Raw genomic sequence first — 25,666 nt, forward strand, 5'->3', positions numbered from 1 at the left:
CCAACGTCGGGCAGTGGTGTTAAAGGCGGCTATTTTCCGGCAATTTGCCTAATTTCAAATCAATTGCAGACATCGCAAAATTTTTATAGAAAAACCATTTTTCAAAGAGCTTGCCTAATTTTTGTTTTCTGTTTATATCAGCATTTAAAGATTTCTTTGCTTTTGACTTCAATTTTTTAAAATGCCTAATTAATTAGATCATGAAAAATGTCTAGAAAGTATCGCAATATTTCTGACAATTTAAATTGAATGCATTTTGTGTGGGCAGGCACCACAGTGGCAGTGTGGAGCTGTGGCCATCTTCCTCTCCTGGATCAATTTAGTCCTCTTCATCCAGAAGTTTCCAAAATTTGGTATCTATGTCGTCATGTTCACAGATATCTTGGTCACATTTTTCAACTTCTTCCTTGTCTTCTTCTTGTTCATTGTCGCATTTGGAATGGGATTCTACACTCTACTTCAGAACCAGGTTAGTCTTATTAAATTTAATAGATCCTGACAATCATCGTTTTACGAGATCTACCAAATATGAGTGCGTGTACTCAAAAGTGGAATATTTAGTTGGTGCTTTTCTCTTTATGGTATTTATGCATAATAGACTAGACGTTCAATTGTTGATTAATTTTTTTTATAGCTGCGAAGCTGTAAGCTGAGCGTAGCTATATTGCGGTGCTCTTGGTTTTTTTTTTGTTTCGTCGTCTGACGCTCTTTTTTCGTTTTACATTTGTTCACACAGCAAAGCTGAAAAAGTCAAATTTTCTGAATGACTTCTTCCTCTCACTAACGGCATTTGCGCGCGTGACGTCATTTCTCACTCGCTTAAGCGAAAGTTTTTAGGTTATTTGCGTGATTAGATTTTGATCATACGTGACTTACCTCACTCAATAAAATGACTTTTGCACTTTAAAACTTAAGTTTAATTTGAATTTGTTTAAGGTCAAAGGAACTCATATGTGCAGTAAAGGTCCCTAATAAGAGGCTTCTGTGGAATGAATTTTAACAAGCTTTATTAATTTATCGCTGAATGTTTTTTAGCCTAGTTTTTTGAGCGGCGTCGATTTTTTTCAATTTAGATCTGTATCTATTTCTATCTCTATTATATGGCACGCAGGTCTATTCTTTCGCAGCTATTCCGGCAATCTGCCGGCTATGTTTGGATGTTGCTGCCCTCATTTGCCCTACAACGAGAACTTAGAACGAGAACACTTGGCTTACCATTCTTGAATTATAACAATATAGGAGTAACAAAGGAATGATCCAAACTTGGTTTTAATGCTTTTGATGAAGTTTCATGGGGTAGATATCAGTGTTTTACAGTTAAAATATTGTATTTGAAGGCTTTGTCTTTATTCAATGAAGAAAAAAACCTATCTGCAACATAAGTTTTAGCTGGAAAGGCAGGAACACTAAGTTTGTCTTGCTGCTAGCATATTTATTTAGTGGGGCCAAACGGTAACGTTGAAAGTAATGTATTGCTGAGTGAAATATCAAGTTATTATAGACACACAAGAAGTTTTTTAACTTTTTTTTTCGTTTTGAAAAAAGGGAGGCTTTTTAATCGTTACCTTTTATTATCTGGTAGAATAAACTAAAGATCGCATTGGTGTATGATAACTGATAACTGAATGTTCCAACATACGTCTCAAGTTTGTCAAGTTTTTCTTTGTTGAGAGGGAATGTTTCTTTGACTATCACTTCTCAAAGCTCAAATTGAAGCAACTTTTCTGGACCAACCTTGATTGTAACTTTCTATAATAAGAAAACTGAAAAACAATCAACCTTTATTTTGATTCAATTTCAGATATCAAACCACATGCATTGTCAATTCTTGGCCATAGAATGTAGCTTCTCAGAAAATTGGATGCCAACAAGAGCAATCAGACGTTAAAAAATTGTTTTAAACAAACACAGACAGTAGATTGCAAACAGAAATTACAGCGATAAGTTTACATGCCAGAAGTAGCGAAGGAAATAAGTGACTGTTTCCCCCCATCTGCGTTGTTTTTTTTTCAAGATTTTCCCCAACTGATGTTATCTTCACGCATCAGTGGGACGGAGGATCCAATTGAAATTTTTCTCAAAAAATGTCTTAATATCACGAAACAATCAAAAATTAGGAATGTTGATTGTTTATTTTTGTCTTTTTGTTGAAAATTTTATTTCAAAGTTATCCTCAATTCATTTGTCCTAAATTCGGTCAAGCTTCACCTTTAGCAAGTTCAAAAAGAAAACAATATTTTTTCATTATTTACGTGACAAATCAAAGAAAATTTGTGAAACTACATTTTTCCAACTAAAATACTGACCCTTTGTATATAAATTTTCTCATGCAAGTAGACGCTGTAGTCTGATGTTTCAAACAAATTTGAGCAATTGGAGAAAGTATGTGTCAGTTGCAAACAAGCAAGTTGAGAAGACCGTTGCAGTGTTGATAATGATAATATTCTTCGATTTTTTTAGCAAATGACTTTTTTTGCAAATGGCTTTTGAAGTCTCTAGATTTGATTAATTTGGTTAATCATAATTATATAGAGCAACTAATTAACTAAAGGAATTGGTTTCAACTATTATTTTGCGGTAATTTTACGAAGAAAATTAACCTCTTTAAAATTTTTACCCGTTTTTGGAAGTGGAGTTATATAAAGAGTTCCAATAGAATTTCTATTAAATTTCTAGTCAGAAAAAAAATCATTGTGGTTGTCCAGGGTGGCCATGGATCGAGATGTCAGTGGTTCGAATCCCGGTGGGGTTAAAGTTTTTTGCACCCATAAAGAAAAATTTGATCTAGACTAAAGGCCATGAATTAAATTGCCTCGCCTGTCGTTCAAGAGCAATTCTTCCGACATTTGTCGGTTTATGTTCTTTTTTTGTCGACTGAGGTTAGTGCTCAAGTGGAGACCAACTCAGATTTCAAGTTCTAAAGTTAGCTGGAGCACCAAGAACAAACAACGTAAAATAGAAATGAAAAAAGTTCGGTTTGACACAATATTATACACCCATATTCAATCAATTCTGTGGAATTTCAATCTGATCTTTTTTCAACGAAAACGAGAATGAGGGTTATATTCTAGCGTAGGTGCGCTCAGATTATTACAAATTTATTTTGTAAAAGAACTTCTGATTTCTCTCAATTGATTCACAAAAGATATAATAATGATTATCCCATACTTTTCACAGTCGAGTCAGATAGTTGAATCAAATAATCCAATAATTTTTTGAATCAGATGCCCGAATATGCAAAAAATTTGTTTGTTAGTCGGGCCAGAGAAACCACCAAAAAGATAAATGAAATATTTCAATTTCTTTAAGTTCTTTAAGTTTTCTTTTCCATAAGAAGTATCACAGTTGCTGATTTGGCCAAGTTTATGTCTAGTGAAATCATAAAAATTCATTAGAACGTATCAAACAATCTTTTAATTTCATTGAGCTTTTCAAAGAAAAAGGAATTTTAATTTATTTTCTTTTTAAATAGAAATATGGCGTCTGTTTAACTTTTCGGTTTTCTTTTTGTTCTTTAATTTTTACATTGAGGAATTTTTTTGTTATGTTTCCAAACATGTTTATAACAGATTATAAATATAATTATACAAGTTAAACCCCCTTCGCACCCCAATACTTGCCCTTCTTTCTTTTTTATACAACGTCTCATTTTTAAAGTTGCAACAAAATTTGTATTTTTATTAATGGTGGCCGTCAGCCCCTCAAAGGCTATTTTTAGGCGCTCTCTTTTTTGTGCACTTCAAAGAAATTGAGTTGTATTAGGGCGCTGTCTATTTTTTTGATCTGCTCACACATTTTAATGATTTTGAAGTAAAATTGGAGAGGTGATTTTGGTCACGCCGAAACAGGAAGTGGAGCGAAAAAGCGATTGGTTTTGTGGTGTGATTTTTCACTCTAATTTTAAAGTACGGTGAGAAAACGGTGTTTGAACAAAAATTCGCTTTCCCGCTAGTTTTTTTTTGCGAAAAAGAGAGTGGTTTTCCAGCGTAATTTTTTTACTCTAATTTTAAAGTAGAGTGCGAAAACCGTGTTTGAACAAAAATTCGCTTACTCGCTATTGCTTTTTTGTTCACATGAGGCAATTTAACTTCAGTTTTTACTGGTTTTTGGATTTTCGGATCGGATTTTTTTCTAAGTGGTTTTCCCAATCAATTCGAGTCCAATCGAGCTCTAGTATTTTTGTTTAGTCAATGAAAATGTTTTGATTTGTGGGTCCGGACTTGTCCTGCTACGTTTTTTTAATATTTGTTTTACCTTTCGATCACGTTTTTCGTTTTAGTTAAGTCATGATTTTCACGCTTGACTCCTGACTCACCTCACTCACTGTTTCAACGGAATGGATTTTAAATACTTTCACTCACTGTTGCGCAATGTATTGAATATGGGCAAGGTGAAAAGGGCAGAATCAAAGAAACGGGATAAACCGATAAAGCCCGGTCATTAAGTCATAGTGCAATAAGTTATCAAAGTGCATTAGATTAATTGATAGTTTGCATTAGTATTAAGCCTAATAGAGTTCAGTTTAGAATTAGAAGCTGAATTAAGTATAATTTTAGAACCTATCGGAAACTACACCAAATTTGAACACTTTTTGACACCGAAAAAATTCTGTCAATTTTGTTCTCTTCTGTTTCAATCCCGACGTATGTCAAGCGGGCTAATGGCGGTTTTTTTTGCGGCAGTTTGCGGACTAGGCTAAAAATTGCAACTAGCGTTTAAATGCTACAAAATGGTGTATAATTGCTCTCAAACGAAGCTTTTTGCAGTTATATTAGTCCTGTCGGTCTTTTTAATAGCCGCACAGTGATAGCTGGGGCTATTATTGGCCTTCTCTTGGTTTTTTTTATTTCGTCGTCATGATTTTTGTTACGACCATATGACGTCACAGCCACTTTTTGTTCATTCGTTCATGCAATTTCAACTGAAATGCATGTGTGACGTCATTTTTCGCTCTTAGTGGAGCGAGTTTTTTGTTCATGCGCGTGATTAAATTTTTGGTCACACTTGACTTACCTCACTCTCAAAAATGACTTCATCAATTTGAAATTGACTTTTATTTACTTTAATTCAAAGAGATAAGGTCAAATGGGTGTGTGTCACTCTAAATGAAGGTTATTTGAGATCAGCTAATAGAGGCAGCAATAACTTGTACAGAGTTTTAAAATATAACAGATCAGCTTTCAATGAAAAGACGAATTTTTTTGGTCTGTCTTTTTTACTGTTTTTTTAGACTGCCGATCTACGAATCTATTGCGGCTATTTTCTGGCAATCTGCCAGCTATGTTATGCAATTTTTCGCTTGACCGATTTTTTGTCTGACCCATTTGACTTTTCGTCCTCAAAAGCAGGATAAACAGGTAGCGCCCGGCGGCCATTAAGTGCTCGAAGAGCATTTCAGCTCTGTTTCAGCTGAAATTGTTTTGGTGAAGTATAATTATGGTGTGAAGGGCGGTTCTTAGAGGTTGAAGACCCCTCCACTCTTGACCCCCACCCACTGTTGTCCCCACCACCCGCGCTGTTACACCCCCCCCCCCACCCCACTCTTGCCCCCATCAGCCCCCGGTGCCTCCCACCGTGTCTAGCTACTGATGAACCACCGCTCGCTAAAAACACGCAAATTTATAATAATTTGCACAATTTTTTTCAAGCTTTTTGAAAATGTTCTATTTTTTTGTTTTATCAGCCCTAGGTGTCCAGGAAGCTCCTCTAGGGTTTAATAATAGGTTACTACATAGTTTCTAGTGATGATTGAATGGTTTCAACACTTTAACATCACAATTTTTGGCATTTTTTTTTTTCGAAACGTGCAATTTTTAAATATTTTTTATTTATTTTTTGTTATTCAGTTCTATCCAGACCCAGGGGCCAAAAAATCTCCTTAGGGGTTTGATAATAAGTTTTTTTTTGAAAAATTGTGTTTGTTTAGATTTTTTAGCCTCAAGAGCCAAGGAACCTCCTCTAGCGTTTGACAATAGGTTTTTGTATTGTTTCTAGATGTAATGGAATGTCTTTCAAGATTTTATCAGCACGATTTTAAGCATTTTTTAAAAAACTTGCATTTTCGTTTTGAAATTTATGGGCCTTATTGAGGTTTTTTGAGCCTCAGGGGTCAGAAAAACTCCGTTATGGTTTGATAATAAGTTTTTTGAAAAATTGTGTGTTTTTCAAGATTTTTAGCGTCAAGTGCCAAGGAACCTCCTCTAGCGTTTGAAAATAGGTTTTTGTTTTGTTTCTAGATGTAATAGAATGCCTTTCAAAATTTTATCATCACGATTTTTAGCATTTCAGAAAAAAACTTTAGTTTTTTTTTCAATTTTTTAAAAAATTTATAGTCCTTATTGAGGTTTTTTGAGCCTCAGGGGCTTGATAACTTACTGGAAAATTTTTGTTGACCATGCATTAATTTCCAACTTTTTAATTTCGCAAATTTCAGCAAATTTTGATGAAAGTTTTGTCATTTTTGTCATCTTTTGTCATTTTTTAGGTTTTTCCGGCCTCAGGAGCCATAGAACCTCCTATAGGATTTGATAATATGTTACTGCATAGTTTTTAGGTGTTATGGAATGTGTTTTGAGATTTTAAATATCACTAATTTAGACATTTTTTTAAGCTTGAAGTTTTAAGTTTCTTGAACTTTTTTGAATTTTCACCGGGACCCGGGGGCCCTGGGACCTCCTCTAAGGTTTGATAAGCTGCTGCATATTTTCCAGAGCTAAGAAAAATGGTGATCAATATTTTTATAAATCCAGTTTTAGTAATTTTTGAATAAAATTTTTTTTTGGGAAAAATTTGTTCGAAGATTTTTGATCTCTATGAGATCCAAATGTAATTTTTGGATAAAATGTAATTTTTGGATAAAATTTTTTTTAATTTTCGGAAAGTTTTTTATCATGTTCCAAGTGTATGGATCTTTATGAGCCGGTGAAACCATTTCAGGCTTGAAGCAGGGATACTGGATAGTCTCTTGAGACAATTAAATTGTTTTGTAGATATCTCAAATTTTAGCAAGATTTTGTTTAAATTTGCAATTGTTTTCAAAATTTTTTAAATATTTTTTGTATTTTTCTGAGTTTAGCGATCATACTGGCCAACGAAAAACTTTTTCAGTTTTTTGCTATATGATTTTTTTACTAACAAGGCTAGAAAAATAGAAGTTGCAGAGTCGAATCCCATCATGGAAAACATTCCTAGCTCTCCTTCTTGCTCTCTTTCTCGGTTAGGGTATTTTCCTTCTCTTTCTCGTTCAAATTTTCTCTCACTCTCACTCTCTTTTTGATGCTGCACTTCAGCTCTTGTTATGTGGCGTAATGTCATCATCTTCTATCCTCATTAACGCTTGGTTATTGTAGAATTGTTTTTATCTTTAATGACTTAATAAGCACTTTTTAGGAAATCATTGCTTATTGCTCTCAAAAGCAGTCTGTAACATATATATTAATCCTGTATGTCTCTTTTACGCAATTTTTCGCTTGACCGATTTTTCGTCTGACCCATTTAACTTTTTGTCTTCAGAAACGGAATAAAGAGGTAGCGCCCAGTGGGCATTAAGTTCTCTTAGAGCCTTTCAGCCCACCAGTCTCCAAGTATGCGATTCACAGAAACTGTTTTGGAGACTTATACTTATGGTGTAAAGTGCGGTTCTTAGAAATTGATCCCACGCCCCCGCCCACCGCCCCACATCTTTCCCCAATCCACTTTCGCACCCCTGCTGCGGTGCACCCCAGCTGCGATCACCTCATGCCCCTTCAATTAAGCTAAAGCTGGCCTCACTAAACCGTGGCTAGCTACTGACGAAGCCAACCGCTCGCCGGTCGTTTGAGAGCAATTCGCCCGACGCTAGTCAGTTATGTTTCTCTTTTTTCTCTGCGATCCGTAAACAAAAGGCGAAAATTTGACTGAAGAAAAAAAGGCCGACCTCTATTGTATTTTCCCCATTTTGAAAAAAATGTTGGAACAATAAGGAACTTTGATGATGAGCTCTTAATCTGACATGTTCTGCAAATTTAGTTAATTTGTCTATTTTACCACGCGTCCACACGAAGAACACTTAAGTGCAGCTCATATGATAATGAAATGAAGCTGAAACGCAGTGCCTCGATGGGGCCTTGGCGATTTCAAAGGAAGTTTGTACAAGTAGTATACTACCTAATCGAAGAGATGTACAATATCGTGGCCGAGTCACCGTTGCGCAAAATCAAACTAAGGGGACTTCATCAGATGCAATCTGCGGCAGTCAAGCCGTTGGTTGATAGTCTATTTTATTTAAGGTGATGGGTTGAACAACAGAACGACAACTCAAATAGACGACACTGAATTTTGTTTCAACTGGACGGCAATTTCATGCAATCTCATATTGCTAATCCTCCCAGTGCATTGATATTTTGACTATGTTATCCATAAAGTAGTCTCAAGCATCCCGTATTGACTTAAAATTACATGAAATTAGCCAGAAATCACGTAGACCGCTCTCCATGGTCATGCCTCTCACACGCTGTGCACCGGCCTCTCAACTAGGACTAAGCTATCAGCTCATATTGAGATTTTTCCTGTATTAATTTTATTTACATAGAATTTTGGTATCGTCTATTTGAAACGTACGTCGTGCTGTTGAAACGCCCTATTGGTAATTGGGGGTCCAAGGAGGACTCGGGAATGCAGTTCTCTTCGTCACACTGCATGCGACGTATGCCGAACCATTTATGTGCGAGTATCTTGATAATTACATCTCAAAAGGGCTGTTAATTGCCAAGCCAATCTGCGTTTATAATGAATTTGTGAAGATTTTCAAGTGGGGGTTCATCCGTTCTAGGTGATGTAATTTCTCCTAGTTGTTTGATATATTTGCATCTAGACGGCCTGCGATTGTGCAACTTAAGTTCAAATTGTTTTTCTCCAAAATTCATTGACAGCCCTACGCCGATGCCGATGTGAAATCGCTAATCCTGGAATCAATGCTATAATTGTTAATTGATCTCAAACGAAGTTTGTAGCAATTATATTAGTCCTGTTGGTTTTTAATGCTATTTTTCGTCTGACCCATTTCACTTATTGTCCTCAAAAACGGGATAAACAGGTAGCGCTCAGCGGGCATTAAGTGCTCTGAGAGCCTTTCAGCTCACTAGTCTCCAAGCATGCGATTAACAGAAACTGTTTTCGAGACTTAATACTTATGGTGTGAAGGGCGGTTCTGTGAAGGGAGGTCGACTCCCCACCCCCACAACAACCCATAACCCCCCCTTACACACACAGAAACCCGCCCTCTTTTCACCCCCATCCTCACCCCTGTACATCGTTCAGCCCGTAAGGGCCCCGTGCAGCCAGACCCTCTCCCACTGTTGCCACCCCTCAACCCCCCCCCCCCGATGCGCTCACCTCACGCCCCTTCAATTAAGCTAAAGCTAGCCTTACTAATCCGTGGCTAACTACTGACGAAGCCAGCCGGTCGTTTGAGAGCAATTCGCTCCGACGTTAGTCCGTTATGTTATTAGTCCTGTTGATCTTTTTTATGCGATTTTTCGCTTGACCGATTTTTCTTCTGACCCATTTGACTTTTCGTTCTCAAAAACGGGATAAAAACGTAGCGCCCAGCGGGCATTAAGTTCTCTTAGAGCCTTTCAGCTCACTAGTCTCCAAGTATGCGATTTACGGAAACTGTTTTGGAGACTTATACTTATGGTGTGAAGGGTGGTTCTTAGAAGTCGACCCCACCCCCACCCCCCCCACAACCGCCCTCACTTCACCCCCCCCCCCCACAACCGCCCTCACTTCACCCCCCCCCCCAAAAAAAAATCACCACCCCTGCACATTGTTCAGGCCGCAAGGGCCCCGTGCAGCGAAAGACTCCCCTCCCACTGTTGCCACCCCCTCTCGGCGTGCACCACCCCCCCCCCCTCGCTGCGCTTACCTCACGCCCCTTCAATTAAACTAAAGCTAGCCTCAGTAAATCGCTACTAACTACTGACAAAGCCAACCGATCGCCGCTCGTTTGAGAGCAATTCCCCCGACGTCAGTCGGTTATGTTTGGAGGTTTTTCTTATCGCGGAGAAAAAGCGCCTGGTGAACCACTGAACTTAAGTCACTAGGTGTTGAGTTTCCACGTCGGTGATTAGATCTCGGGCCATCTCAGGGGTTTGAGAGACATTATCATTCCATTGACACTGCAGTTAAAATTGCGTGGGCACCATTCGTTGACTCTCCTAGTTTTTTTCACCATAGTTAAATGTCATTTGTAAAAAGTTGTCGCAGTAGGTCAGTCTTAATATTGCCATGTTATTTTGTAAAGAGAAGACTGAAAAGTGCAGCGATTATCAACTTCGTTTTGTCTCATAAAAGAGTCGGTAATAGCGGGCGATTTCAGTTTAATAATGTTTCAAAAGACCCACGAAAAAGACCTACTGTGACAGTTTTTTGGGAAATGACATAAAAACTTAAAAAATTCCCGCTGTTTTCTACCAATTCTCAGTGGTATTTGCACTAATTAAGTTTCTTTCATTTGCAGCTGTTTTTCATCATTTTTTCTTTTTGTTCTGTTTTATCACTGTGTATGCCAAAAATCACCGTGTTTGCAACAAGTGATCAAGCAGGCTCTTGTTTATGATTATTATTAATAGCCGCCATCAGCTTCTTAAATAGTTATTATTTAGGCCCTCTTTTTAAGATACAGAGAATTTGATTAATGGCTCTCGAACGAAGTTAAATGCAATTATTGTAAGCATGTGCGTCTTTTTACCACTCGAAGAAGGAGTATTGGTATTTCAGACGCTTTTAGCTGAAGCAATGTAGTAATTAGGAACTGCTGGTGGTGTTCATGGTGTACATCATTGTGTATGTCAACAATCACCGTGTTTGCGAACGCACCCCCTTCCCTCCCGCATCTACCAACATTAGTAACTACAAATTGTGTTTTGGTTTTTTCTTTTGATCTAATTTATTAAATGTAAGTCGCACTTGAACGCAATGGTTAACAACGCTCCTATCTCCACATGCTTTAACGATCCTTTAACATGCAGCCTACACGACCATGCTTAAGTGCCTGATCTGTAAATGTTTCTTTGCTCAATAAGCGTACCGCTTAGCAAAAACAAGCGAGACAAAAAGCCATCAACCAATTTTTGTATGTAGCCACTACGGATAGACAACAATAACAGGCGTCGGTAGTGCAAGGGATCCGAACTGTGGCTGTGAAGCGAGGGGCATGGGTTCGAGACCGAGTCGGTGCAAAGAATGGCCTCTGTTTTTTGTCTCATAAATGTGAATCTTGTTTTTGATCCACTACTGTGTTTCGTTCCTGCTCCCTATATTTCCCTTCTTATTTATTCTTCTATATCTAATTTATTAAATGTAAGTCGCACTTGAACGCAATGGTTAACAACGCTCCTATCTTCACATGCTTTAACGATCCTTTAACATGAAGCCTACACGGCCATGCTTAAGTGACTGATCTTCAAATGTTTTTTTTTGCTCATTAAGCACACAGCTTAGAAAAAACAAGCGAGACTGAAAGCCATCGACCAATATTTTTTGTATGTAGCCGATTCAATAGACAGCAGTGAGAGGCGTCGGTAGCCCAAGGGAATAGACCTGCGGCTGTGAAGCGAGAGGCATGGGTTCGAGCCCGAATGGGTTCCAGAAAAGGCCCTTAATTTTCTCTCAAAAATGGTGACTCTTGTTCTTCATCCACTACTGTGTTTCCTTCTTGCTCCCTTCTTTATTTCCCTTCTTATTGATTCTTCTATATCTAATATATTAAATGTAAGTCGCACTTGAACGCAATGGTTAAAAACGCTCCTATCTTCACGTGTTTTAGCGATCCTTAAACATGCAGACTACACGACCATGCTTAAGTGCCTGATCTGTAAATGTTTCTTTGCTCAAAATGCGTACGGCTTAGCAAAAACAAGCGCGACAAAAAGCCATCGACCAATATTCGTATGTAGCCTCAACGGATAGACAACAGTAACAGGCGTCGGGAGTGCAAGGGATTAGACTTGTGTCTGTGAAACGAGGGGCATCGGTTCGAGACCGAGTCGGTGCGAAGAATGGACGCTGTTTTTGGTCTCATAAATGGTGAATCTTGTTTTTCATCCACTACTGTGTTTCGTTCTTGCTCCCTTCTTTATTTCACTTCTTATTTATTCTTCTATATCTTCTAATATATTAAATGTAAGTCGCACTTGAACGCAATGGTTAACAACGCTCCTATCTTCACATGTTTTAACGATCCTTTAACATGCAGCCTACACGGCCATGCTTAAGTGACTGATCTGCAAATGTTTTTTTGCTCATTAAGCACACAGCTTAGAAAAAAACAAGCGAGTCTGAAAGCTATCGACCAATATTTTTCGTATGTAGCCAATTCAAGAGACAGCAGTAACAGTTGTCGGTAGCGCAAGGGATTAGACCTGTGGCTGTGAAGCGAGGGGTATGGGTTCGAGCCTGAGTCGGTGCCAGAAATGGCCTCTGTTTTTTGTGTCATAAATGGTGAATCTTGTTTTTCAATCACTACTGTGGTTCCTTCTTGCTCCCTCCTTTATTTCCCTTCTTATTGATTCTTCTATATCTAATATATTAAATGTAACTCGCACTTGAACGCAATGGTTAACAACGCTCCTATCTTCACGTGTTTTAGCGATCTTTAAACATGCAGCCTACACGACCATGTTTAAGTGCCTGATCTGTAAAAGTTTTTTCGCTCATTAAGCATGCGGCTTAGCAAAAACAAGCGAGACAAAAAGCCATCGGCCAATTTTCGTATGTAGCCACAACGGATAGACAACAGTAACAAGCGTCGGGAGTGCAAGGGATTAGACTTGTGTCTGTGAAACGAGGGGCATCGGTTCGAGACCGAGTCGGTGCGAAGAATGGACTCTGTTTTTGGTCTCATAAATGGTGAATCTTGTTTTTCATCCACTACTGTGTTTCGTTCTTGCTCCCTTCTTTATTTCACTTGTTATTTATTCTTCTATATCTTCTAATATATTAAATGTAAGTCGCACTTGAACGCAATGGTTAACAACGCTCCTATCTTCACATGTTTTAACGATCCTTTAACATGCAGCCTACACGGCCATGCTTAAGTGACTGATCTGCAAATGTTTTTTTTTGCTCATTAAGCACACAGCTTAGAAAAAAACAAGCGAGTCTGAAAGCTATCGACCAGTATTTTTCGTATGTAGCCAATTCAAGAGACAGCAGTAACAGTTGTCGGTAGCGCAAGGGAGTAGACCTGTGGCTGTGAAGCGAGGGGTATGGGTTCGAGCCTGAGTCGGTGCCAGAAATGGCCTCTGTTTTTTGTGTCATAATTGGTGAATCTTGTTTTTCAACCACTACTGTGGTTCCTTCTTGCTCCCTCCTTTATTTCCCTTCTTATTGATTCCTCTATATCTAATATATTAAATCTAAGTCGCACTTGAACGCAATGGTTAACAACGCTCCTATCTTCACGTGTTTTAGCGATCTTTAAACATGCAGCCTACACGACCATGTTTAAGTGCCTGATCTGTAAAAGTTTTTTCGCTCATTAAGCATACGGCTTAGCAAAAACAAGCGAGACAAAAAGCCATCGACCAATTTTCGTATGTAGCCACTACGGATAGACAACAATAACAGGCGTCGGTAGTGCAAGGGATTCGAACTGTGGTTGTGAAGCGAGGGGCATGGGTTCGAGATCAAGTCGGTGCGAAGAATGGCCTCTGTTTTTTGTCTCATAAATGGTTAATCTTGTTTTTCATCCACTACTGTGTTTCATTCTTGCTCGCTTCTTTATTTCCCTTCTTATTTATTCTTCTATGTCTAATATCTTAAATGTAAGTCGCAATTGAAAACAATGGTTAACAACGCTCCTATCTTCAAATGTTTTAGCGATCCTTTAACATGCAGCCTACACGGCCATGCTTAAGTGACTGAGCTGCAAATGTTTTTTTTTGCTCATTAAGCACACAGCTTAAGAAAAAACAAGCGAGACTGAAAGCTATCGACCGATATTTTTCGTATGTAGCCAATTCAAGAGACAGCAGTAACAGGTGTCGGTAGCGCAAGGGATTAGACCTGTGGCTGTGAAGCAAGGGGCATGGGTTCGAGCCTGAGTCGGTGCCAGAAATGGCCTCTGTTTTTTGTGTCATAAATGATGAATCTTGTTTTTCACCACTACTGTGTTTCCTTCTTGCTCCCTTCTTTATTTCCCTTCTTATTGATTCTTCTATATCTTCTAATATATTAAATGTAAGTCGCATTTGAACGCAATGGTTAGCAACGCTCCTATCTTCGTGTTTTAGCGATCCTTAAACATGCAGCCTACACGACCATGCTTAAGTGCCTGATCTGTAAATGTTTTTATCCCTCATTAAGCATACGGCTTAGCAAAAACAAGCGAGACAAAAAGCCATCGACCAATATTCTTATGTAGCCACTACGGATAGACAATAGCAACAGGCGTCGGTGGCGCAATGGATTGGACCTGTGACTGTGAAGAGAGGGGCCTGGGTTCGATCCCGAGTGGTGGAGGAAAAGGATGCATCGTTTACTGGGATACAAAATTCGGGAGTTGGTTGTCGTTTTCTTCCCCTCTTCATTTCTTTGTTTTTTTGTTACTTATATCTTCTTTTCGTTCTTTCTTTATTCCTTTATCTTTTCTTTCTTTCTCCATTTATTTCTCTCCCTCTCATCTAATATTTTAAATGTAAGTCGCACTTGAACGCAATGTTTAGCAGCGCTCCTATGTTGACATGTTTTAACGATCCTTAAGAGTGCAGCCCACACAATCATGCCTAAGATCCTGCTCTGCAAATGTTTTTTTCGCTCATTAATTATACGGCTCAGCAAAAACAAGCGAAACGAAGACATTGATAAAAATTTTGCTTATGTAGCCAGTACCGATTGACAACAGTAGCAGGCGTCTGTAGCGCAAGGGATTATACCTGTGGCTGTCAAGCGAGAGACATGGGTTCAAGCCCAAGTAGGGGCGGAAAAGGATGTATAATGTACTCGGAGTTAAATTTGGTATTTGGTTGTCCTTTTCTTCCCTTCTGCGTTTCTGTTTTTTAAATTTATATATTCTTTTTGTTGTTTATTTATTCCTTCATCTTTTATTCCTTTCTCCATTTTTTTCTCTCCCCCTCATCTAATATATTGAATGTAAATTGCACTTGAGCGCAATGGTTAACAGCACTACTATCGTCAGATGTTTAACGACCCTTAAACATTCAGCATACACAACCACCACGCTTAAGCGTCTAATCTGTAATTGTGTTTTGCTCATTAAGCATACAGCTTAGCAAAAAGAAAAGAGACAAAAAAGTCATTGTCGAAAACTTTGCATATGTAGCCAGTTCAACAGACAACCGCAACGGGCTTCAGTAGCGCAAGGGGATTAGACTATGGCTGTGAAGTGAGGGTCATGGATTCGAGCCCATGTAGGGGAGGAAAAGGATTTATAACTTACTGGGATAAAAAATGGTGAGTTGATTATCTTTTTCTTCCCTTCTTCATTTCTTTGCTTTAATTTGTTACTTGTATCCTCTTTTTGTTCTTTCTTTATTCCTTCATCTTTTGTTTCTTTCTTCATTTCATTCTCTCCCTCTCATCTGTTATATTAAATGTAAGTCGCACTTGAACGCAACGGTTATCACCGCTCCAGCTTCTGTTTTTTAGCTCAAAAATGGTGAATCTGGTTTTCGTTCTCGCTCCCTTCTTTATTTCCGTTCTTATTTATTCTTCTATATCTAATATATTAAATGTAAGTTGCACTTGAACGCTATGGTTAACAACGCTCCTATATTCACATGTTTTAGCGATCTTTAAACATGCAGCCTACACGACCATGTTTAAGTGCCTGATCTGTAAAAGTTTTTTCGCTCATTAAGCATACGGCTTAGCAAAAACAAGCGAGACAAAAAGCCATCGGCCAATTTTCGTATGTAGCCACAACGGATAGACAACAATAACAGGCGTCGGTAGTGCAAGGGATTCGAACTGTGGTTGTGAAGCGAGGGGCATGGGTTCGAGATCAAGTCGGTGCGAAGAATGGCCTCTGTTTTTGGTCTCATAAGTGGTGAATCTTGTTTTTCATCCACTACTGTGTTTCGTTCTTGCTCCCTTCTTTATTTCACTTCTTATTTATTCTTCTATATCTTCTAATATATTAAATGTAAGTCGCACTTGAACGCAATGGTTAACAACGCTCCTATCTTCACATGTTTTAACGATCCTTTAACATGCAGCCTACACGGCCATGCTTGAGTGACTGATCTTCAAATGTTTTTTTTGCTCATTAAGCACACAGCTTAGAAAAAAACACGCGAGTCTGAAAGCTATCGACCAATATTTTTCGTATGTAGCCAATTCAAGAGACAGCAGTAACAGTTGTCGGTAGCGCAAGGGATTAGACCTGTGGCTGTGAAGCGAGGGGTATGGGTTCGAGCCTGAGTCGGTGCCAGAAATGGCCTGTTTTTTGTGTCATAAATGGTGAATCTTGTTTTTCAACCACTACTGTGGTTCCTTCTTGCTCCCTCCTTTATTTCCCTTCTTATTGATTCTTCTATATCTAATATATTAAATGTAAGTCGCACTTGAACGCAATGGTTAACAACGCTCCTATCTTCACGTGTTTTAGCGATCTTTAAACATGCAGCCTACACGACCATGTTTAAGTGCCTGATCTGTAAAAGTTTTTTCGCTCATTAAGCATACGGCTTAGCAAAAACAAGCGAGACAAAAAGCCATCGGCCAATTTTCGTATGTAGCCACAACGGATAGACAACAATAACAGGCGTCGGTAGTGCAAGGGATTCGAACTGTGGTTGTGAAGCGAGGGGCATGGGTTCGAGATCAAGTCGGTGCGAAGAATGGCCTCTGTTTTTGGTCTCATAAATGGTGAATCTTGTTTTTCATCCACTACTGTGTTTCGTTCTTGCTCCCTTCTTTATTTCACTTCTTATTTATTCTTCTATATCTTCTAATATATTAAATGTAAGTCGCACTTGAACGCAATGGTTAACAACGCTCCTATCTTCACATGTTTTAACGATCCTTTAACATGCAGCCTACACGGCCATGCTTAAGTGACTGATCTGCAAATGTTTTTTTGCTCATTAAGCACACAGCTTAGAAAAAAACAAGCGAGTCTGAAAGCTATCGACCAATATTTTTCGTATGTAGCCAATTCAAGAGACAGCAGTAACAGTTGTCGGTAGCGCAAGGGATTAGACCTGTGGCTGTGAAGCGAGGGGTATGGGTTCGAGCTTGAGTCGGTGCCAGAAATGGCCTCTGTTTTTTGTGTCATAAATGGTCAATCTTGTTTTTCAACCACTACTGTGGTTCCTTCTTGCTCCCTCCTTTATTTCCCTTCTTATTGATTCCTCTATATCTAATATATTAAATGTAAGTCGCACTTGAACGCAATGGTTAACAACGCTCCTATCTTCACGTGTTTTAGCGATCTTTAAACATGCAGCCTACACGACCATGTTTCAGTGCCTGATCTGTAAAATTTTTTCGCTCATTAAGCATACGGCTTAGCAAAAACAAGCGAGACAAAAAGCCATCGACCAATTTTCGTATGTAGCCACTACGGATAGACAACAATAACAGGCGTCGGTAGTGCAAGGGATTCGAACTGTGGTTGTGAAGCGAGGGGCATGGGTTCGAGATCAAGTCGGTGCGAAGAATGGCCTCTGTTTTTTGTCTCATAAATGGTTAATCTTGTTTTTCATCCACTACTGTGTTTCATTCTTGCTCGCTTCTTTATTTCCCTTCTTATTTATTCTTCTATATCTAATATATTAAATGTAAGTCGCAATTGAAAACAATGGTTAACAACGCTCCTATCTTCAAATGTTTTAGCGATCCTTTAACATGCAGCCTACACGGCCATGCTTAAGTGACTGATCTGCAAATGTTTTTTTTTGCTCATTAAGCACACAGCTTAAGAAAAAACAAGCGAGACTGAAAGCTATCGACCAATATTTTTCGTATGTAGCCAATTCAAGAGACAGCAGTAACAGGTGTCTGTAGCGCAAGGGATTAGACCTGTGGCTGTGAAGCGAGGGGCATGGGTTCGAGCCTGAGTCGGTGCCAGAAATGGCCTCTGTTTTTTGTGTCATAAATGATGAATCTTGTTTTTCACCACTACTGTGTTTCCTTCTTGCTCCCTTCTTTATTTCCCTTCTTATTGATTCTTCTATATCTTCTAATATATTAAATGTAAGTCGCATTTGAACGCAATGGTTAGCAACGCTCCTATCTTCACGTGTTTTAGCGATCCTTAAACATGCAGCCTACACGACCATGCTTAAGTGCCTGATCTGTAAATGTTTTTATCGCTCATTAAGCATACGGCTTAGCAAAAACAAGCGAGACAAAAAGCCATCGACCAATATTCGTATAAAGCCACTACGGATAGACAATAGCAACAGGCGTCGGTAGCGCAATGGATTGGACCTGTGACTGTGAAGAGAGGGGCCTGGGTTCGATCCCGAGTGGTGGAGGAAAAGGATGCATCGTTTACTGGGATACAAAATTCGGGAGTTGGTTGTCGTTTTCTTCCCCTCTTCATTTCTTTGTTTTTTTGTTACTTATATCTTCTTTTCGTTCTTTCTTTATTCCTTTATCTTTTCTTTCTTTCTCCATTTATTTCTCTCCCTCTCATCTAATATTTTAAATGTAAGTCGCACTTGAACGCAATGTTTAGCAGCGCTCCTATGTTGACATGTTTTAACGATCCTTAAGAGTGCAGCCCACACAATCATGCCTAAGAGCCTGCTCTGCAAATGTTTTTTTCGCTCATTAATTATACGGCTTAGCAAAAACAACCGAAACGAAGACATTGATAAAAATTTTGCTTATGTAGCCAGTACCGATTGACAACAGCAGCAGGCGTCTGTAGTGCAAGGGATTATACCTGTGGCTGTCAAGCGAGAGACATGGGTTCAAGCCCAAGTAGGGGCGGAAAAGGATGTATAATGTACTCGGAGTTAAATTTGGTATTTGGTTGTCCTTTTCTTCCCTTCTGCGTTTCTGTTTTTTAAATTTATATATTCTTTTTGTTGTTTATTTATTCCTTCATCTTTTATTCCTTTCTCCATTTTTTTCTCTCCCCCTCATCTAATATATTGAATGTAAATTGCACTTGAGCGCAATGGTTAACAGCACTACTATCGTCAGATGTTTAACGACCCTTAAACATTCAGCATACACAACCACCACGCTTAAGCGTCTAATCTGTAATTGTGTTTTGCTCATTAAGCATACAGCTTAGCAAAAAGAAAAGAGACAAAAAAGTCATTGTCGAAAACTTTGCATATGTAGCCAGTTCAACAGACAACCGCAACGGGCTTCAGTAGCGCAAGGGGATTAGACTATGGCTGTGAAGTGAGGGTCATGGATTCGAGCCCATGTAGGGGAGGAAAAGGATTTATAACTTACTGGGATAAAAAATGGTGAGTTGATTATCTTTTTCTTCCCTTCTTCATTTCTTTGCTTTAATTTGTTACTTGTATCCTCTTTTTGTTCTTTCTTTATTCCTTCATCTTTTGTTTCTTTCTTCATTTCATTCTCTCCCTCTCATCTGTTATATTAAATGTAAGTCGCACTTGAACGCAACGGTTATCACCGCTCCAGCTTCTGTTTTTTAGCTCAAAAATGGTGAATCTGGTTTTCGTTCTCGCTCCCTTCTTTATTTCCGTTCTTATTTATTCTTCTATATCTAATATATTAAATGTAAGTTGCACTTGAACGCTATGGTTAACAACGCTCCTATATTCACATGTTTTAACGATCCTTTAACATGCAGCCTACACGGCCATGCTTAGCTGGCTGATCTGCAAATGTTTTTTTTGCTCATTAAGCACACAGCTTAGAAAAAACAAGCGAGACAAAAAGCCATCGACCAATATTTTTCGAATGTATCCAGTTCAATAGACAACAGAAACAGGCGTCGGTAGCGCAATGGATTAGACCTGTGGCTGTGAAGCGAGGGGCATGGGTTCGAGCCTGAGTCGGTGCCAGAAATGGCCTCTGTTTTTTGTGTCATAAATGATGAATCTTGTTTTTCACCACTACTGTGTTTCCTTCTTGCTCCCTTCTTTATTTCCCTTCTTATTGATTCTTCTATATCTTCTAATATATTAAATGTAAGTCGCATTTGAACGCAATGGTTAGCAACGCCCCTATCTTCACGTGTTTTAGCGATCCTTAAACATGCAGCCTACACGACCATGCTTAAGTGCCTGATCTGTAAATGTTTTTATCGCTCATTAAGCATACGGCTTAGCAAAAACAAGCGAGACAAAAAGCCATCGACCAATATTCGTATGTAGCCACTACGGATAGACAATAGCAACAGGCGTCGGTAGCGCAATGGATTGGACCTGTGACTGTGAAGAGAGGGGCCTGGGTTCGATCCCGAGTGGTGGAGGAAAAGGATGCATCGTTTACTGGGATACAAAATTCGGGAGTTGGTTGTCGTTTTCTTCCCCTCTTCATTTCTTTGTTTTTTTGTTACTTATATCTTCTTTTCGTTCTTTCTTTATTCCTTTATCTTTTCTTTCTTTCTCCATTTATTTCTCTCCCTCTCATCTAATATTTTAAATGTAAGTCGCACTTGAACGCAATATTTAGCAGCGCTCCTATGTTGACATGTTTTAACGATCCTTAAGAGTGCAGCCCACACAATCATGCCTAAGAGCCTGCTCTGCAAATGTTTTTTTCGCTCATTAATTATACGGCTTAGCAAAAACAAGCGAAACGAAGACATTGATAAAAATTTTGCTTATGTAGCCAGTACCGATTGACAACAGCAGCAGGCGTCTGTAGTGCAAGGGATTATACCTGTGGCTGTCAAGCGAGAGACATGGGTTCAAGCCCAAGTAGGAGCGGAAAAGGATGTATAATGTACTCGGAGTTAAATTTGGTATTTGGTTGTCCTTTTCTTCCCTTCTGCGTTTCTGTTTTTTAAATTTATATATTCTTTTTGTTGTTTATTTATTCCTTCATCTTTTATTCCTTTCTCCATTTTTTTCTCTCCCCCTCATCTAATATATTGAATGTAAATTGCACTTGAGCGCAATGGTTAACAGCACTACTATCGTCAGATGTTTAACGACCCTTAAACATTCAGCATACACAACCACCACGCTTAAGCGTCTAATCTGTAATTGTGTTTTGCTCATTAAGCATACAGCTTAGCAAAAAGAAAAGAGACAAAAAAGTCATTGTCGAAAACTTTGCATATGTAGCCAGTTCAACAGACAACCGCAACGGGCTTCAGTAGCGCAAGGGGATTAGACTATGGCTGTGAAGTGAGGGTCATGGATTCGAGCCCATGTAGGGGACGAAAAGGATTTATAACTTACTGGGATAAAAAATGGTGAGTTGATTATCTTTTTCTTCCCTTCTTCATTTCTTTGCTTTAATTTGTTACTTGTATCCTCTTTTTGTTCTTTCTTTATTCCTTCATCTTTTGTTTCTTTCTTCATTTCATTCTCTCCCTCTCATCTGTTATATTAAATGTAAGTCGCACTTGAACGCAACGGTTATCACCGCTCCAGCTTCTGTTTTTTAGCTCAAAAATGGTGAATCTGGTTTTCGTTCTCGCTCCCTTCTTTATTTCCGTTCTTATTTATTCTTCTATATCTAATATATTAAATGTAAGTTGCACTTGAACGCTATGGTTAACAACGCTCCTATATTCACATGTTTTAACGATCCTTTAACATGCCGCCTACACGGCCATGCTTAGCTGGCTGATCTGCAAATGTTTTTTTCGCTCATTAAGCACACAGCTTAGAAAAAACAAGCGAGACAAAAAGCCATCGACCAATATTTTTCGAATGTATCCAGTTCAATAGACAACAGAAACAGGCGTCGGTAGCGCAATGGATTAGGCCTGTGGATGTGAAGAGAGGGGCATGGGTTCGATCCCGAGTCGTGGAGGAAAAGGATGCATCGTTTACTGGGATAAAAAATTGGTGAGTTGGTTGCCTTTTTCTTCCCCTGTTCATTTCTTTGTTTTTTTTTTACTTATTGTCTTCTTTTCATTCTTTCTTTATTCCTTTGTCTTTTCTTTCTTTCTCCATTTCTTTCTCTCCCTCTCATCTAATATATTAAATGTAAGTCAAGTCGCACTTGAACGCAATGTTTAGCAGCGCTCCTGTTTTCACGATCCTATTTTCACTATGTTTTAACGATCCTTAAGAATGCAGCCCGCGCATTCATGCCTAAGAGCCTGCTCTGCAAATGTTTTTTTTCAAGCCCAAGTAGGGGAGGAAAAGGATGTATGATGTGCTCGGAAATAAATTTGGGATTTGGTTGTAGAAGTTCGTTTTATGCAAATTCATTGCGCTCCTTTAACATAGCGCACCTTAATCACAGCAAAGCCAAAATTGTCGCTTAACCAAAAGTTGCTGTTAAATAAGGTAATGGACGCCAAAAATACTCGTCGGTAGCCTAAGAGGTAAGAGCTGTGGCTGTTAAACGAGGGGCAAGGGTTCGAACCCGAGTTGCCACGAAAAAGTCCTATTTTTTTTAAACCTGGTCGGATATGATTTTGTGATGCTTATGCGGGCTTGCTAGTATTTCTGAAATAGGTAAAGTTAGTTAAGAGTTTATATTGCACGACTCCGGTATTCTACCGCTATGTTTTTTATGCAAAATTTTTGCTTGACCGTTTTTGCGCTTTTCTTCATGTTGGGCTGATCTCAATTGCTCTCACTCCGAAGTAAAGTTTGTTGCTGAAATAAAAATGATTTTGAAGTACTGAGATATAAAGTGACAATAGCGCAGTTGATGTGATGGGAGACTGCTAATTTGGAGGTCGCCGGTTGGAAAACCTTTGGGGTCAATGTATTTTGTACCAGCAAAAAATGTTAAATCTACAGACCCTTTTGATTAAATTGCCACCCCGCCTGTCGTTCGAGAGTTCCTGTCTTTATTTGGTTTGTTAATAGCCGCGTTTTGACCACGTTTTTTGTTTTACATAAGTCACGATTTTCACGCTTGACTTCTGTCTTACCTCACTCATTGTTTCAACTGAATGGATTTTAAATATTTTCACGCATTGAATTACGCAATGTACTGAATACAGTCAGAGCCAAAAGAGCAAATCAAAAGAAACGGGATAACCGATAAAGCCCGGTCATTGTCATAGTGAATTTGGTTACCGAAGTTCGTTAGAGTGATTTCTAGCTGGCATTTTTATTAAGCTTAGTAGCTTTCAGTTTAGCTGATTTACGTATAGTTTTAGAATTTAACTGAAACTGCACACCGAATAAGCGCACTTTTTTGAAAGTTGGGAAAAAGTGGGTCAATTTTTATCTTGGCTTTTTTCTGTTTCAATCGCGATGTACGTCAAGCGTGTCAAAGGCGGCTATTTTCCGGCAATCTGCTGGCTGTTTTTGTATTCGGGCGTTGTCTTTTTTAAATATTTGATTGCACATATTTTAGTCAGGCCAAAAACAGGAAATAGAGCGAATAAGCGAGATTTTTGGTGGAATCTTTTTCACTGCACTTTTAAAGTAGAGCAGGAAGACAGTTTGAACAGATTTTTGTGTTCTCGATAGTGAGTTTTGTGTATGTGCGCAGATTTAACTTTGCTGCGTATTTATTTTCGAGTCTTTTTTATGTTTTGTCACATACATTCCTGGTCGTTTCGAGAGGTAGCTTTTCATTGCTCTTAAACGATGTTTATCAATTATATTAGTCATGTGGTCTTTTCATGCGATTCTTTGCTTGACCGATTCTTTTTCTAACGCATTTGACTTTTCGTTCTCAAAAACGGGATTATCAGGTAACGCTCGGAGAGCCGGATAGGCCATAAAAGTTTTAGAGACTTTCGGCTTACTAGGTTCTTAGTATGCGATTCAACGAAACTGTTTTCGAGACGTAAATTCATGCTTTGAAGGGTGGTTCTGAAAGTTTGAACCCTCACTTCAACCCCCTCCTCCACTTCGCCAGTCATTTAGGAGAAATTCGCCTGACGTTAGTCGGTTTTGTTTAGTTTGTCTCATTTTTATTTCTTTTGTCCTTCAGTACTTGTCCTGCTGTTTTTCTCAAGTCGTTTTCTCCTTTTTACCTTCACACAAGTGAAGAATTTCGCGTTTGGTCTTTGACTTTCAACTCAATTGGATTGAGAGTTGGCTCAACAAATTTACGAACTGTATTGACTACGCTCAGATTCAAAAAAGTCAAAAGAAAAGGGAGAAAGCGATGAAACCTGGGCGTTAAGGTTTTCTATATAAAGACGCAAAGGCTGTAAATACTATGAGTTATAGGAGTCCCTTGAAGAACTACTAATTGGTATAAGTATTTTTGAGGCTGAATTCACTTTATTCCCTTCATCTTCTTGCTATTATAGCGCTGGTTCTTTTACTTTTGTCGAGCAAAATTTGGTTTCGCTTTAACTTAATTATCAGCTTGTTCGACATTTTGCGTGAAATTTTTTTAAAATTCTTTAGACTAGTTTCACTCCTCTCTCATTCTGCTCAAAGTGCTTTTAAACAGCAGTTGCTCAGCGAAGCAATTCAAAATGGACAGAGTCAGTATTAAAAAACGAAATCAGAATAGAAACGGGATAAATCTATAAAGCTCAATTACACATGCTTGATACTTGAACTTTGCTCTTCCAGCTCCTATTTACAATCTCTAATGCTTATTAATTGCTCTCAAAAGAAGTTTGTAGCAATTATATTGGTCCTGTTGATCTTTTTAGGCGTTTTTCCGCTTGATCGATTTTTCGACTGACCAATTTGACTTTGCGTCCTCAAAAACGGGATAACATTAGCGCCCAGCGGGCATTAAGTGCTCTGAGAGCCTTTCAGCTCACTAGTCTCCAAGTATGCGATTCTCAGAAACTGTTTTGGGGACTTATGTTTACGGTGTGAAGGGCGTTTCTTAGAGGTCGACCCCCCCCCCCCCCACATCAGCCAACCCCCGACATACCCCTCACCTACAGCTTGCAGGTCGTTTGGGAGCAATTCGCCCGACGTTAGTCGTCAATGTTAAGTATTGTTATTGCATATTGTTAAGTTTTCTATGGGTATTTTTTATCAGGAGGAAGCAATTGAGTTGTTCACTGGCCTTAATATATTAAATAAATACTAAAATAAATTAAATAAATTAAAAATTTTTGTATTTTTTGTTCGTATTATATAGTTTTTCGTATAGTTAGTAATTGGTTTTAGACTGGAGTTTGGATTTTATCATTTTTCTATACCGAAAATTTGCCGTTTCATTTTGTTTTTTACCTTAGTTTTTCTAATTCAATGATTTAATAGAGTGAGTAAGTTGGGTGCAGTTACCGTCAAAATCCGCTCCGAATTAGTTGAGGAGTCTTCCGGTTAGTTTTTAATGCCTTGTTTGTTTTACACAAGTGACCACTGTCACGTTTGACTTCTGACATACTTCTCTCGCTGTTTCAATTGAATGCAATTCAGAATTCTTGTTAATTCCGCTCAAACAACCTTATAGCGAAGTATTGGAGATGCTAGTTTTTTATACAGTTTTTTGTCTGACCCTTTCTTTATCAGATTATTTTGATCATTGGGATGAACTTATAGAATTCGAAGGGGCTTCAACGAAAGCAAGCCCCCAGCTTATAAAAGATCAAGTGGTCCGTCTTTAGTCGGTAATGTTCAGTTCTTTGTCAAAGCATGTGGCAATTGGAGTTGATCTCGAC

General features: G+C 38.6%; 1 protein-coding gene across 3 annotated transcripts in view; it reads left to right on the forward strand.

The window, feature by feature from the left end:
- The window catches only part of LOC142336229 (transient receptor potential cation channel subfamily A member 1 homolog), a 150,618-nt gene that overhangs the window by 98,328 nt on the left and 26,624 nt on the right, over positions 1 to 25,666 (forward strand). For all 3 annotated transcript variants that reach the window (XM_075384906.1, XM_075384907.1, XM_075384908.1), the window contains one exon: positions 269 to 469. In XM_075384906.1, the coding sequence (XP_075241021.1) occupies positions 269 to 469 (201 nt within the window). The remainder of the gene's footprint in view (positions 1 to 268; positions 470 to 25,666) is intronic.

The sequence above is a fragment of the Convolutriloba macropyga genome, chromosome 3 (assembly GCF_964194025.1).
Source record: "Convolutriloba macropyga chromosome 3, txConMacr16.3, whole genome shotgun sequence".
In the NCBI taxonomy this organism is placed as follows: Eukaryota; Metazoa; Xenacoelomorpha; order Acoela; family Convolutidae; genus Convolutriloba; species Convolutriloba macropyga.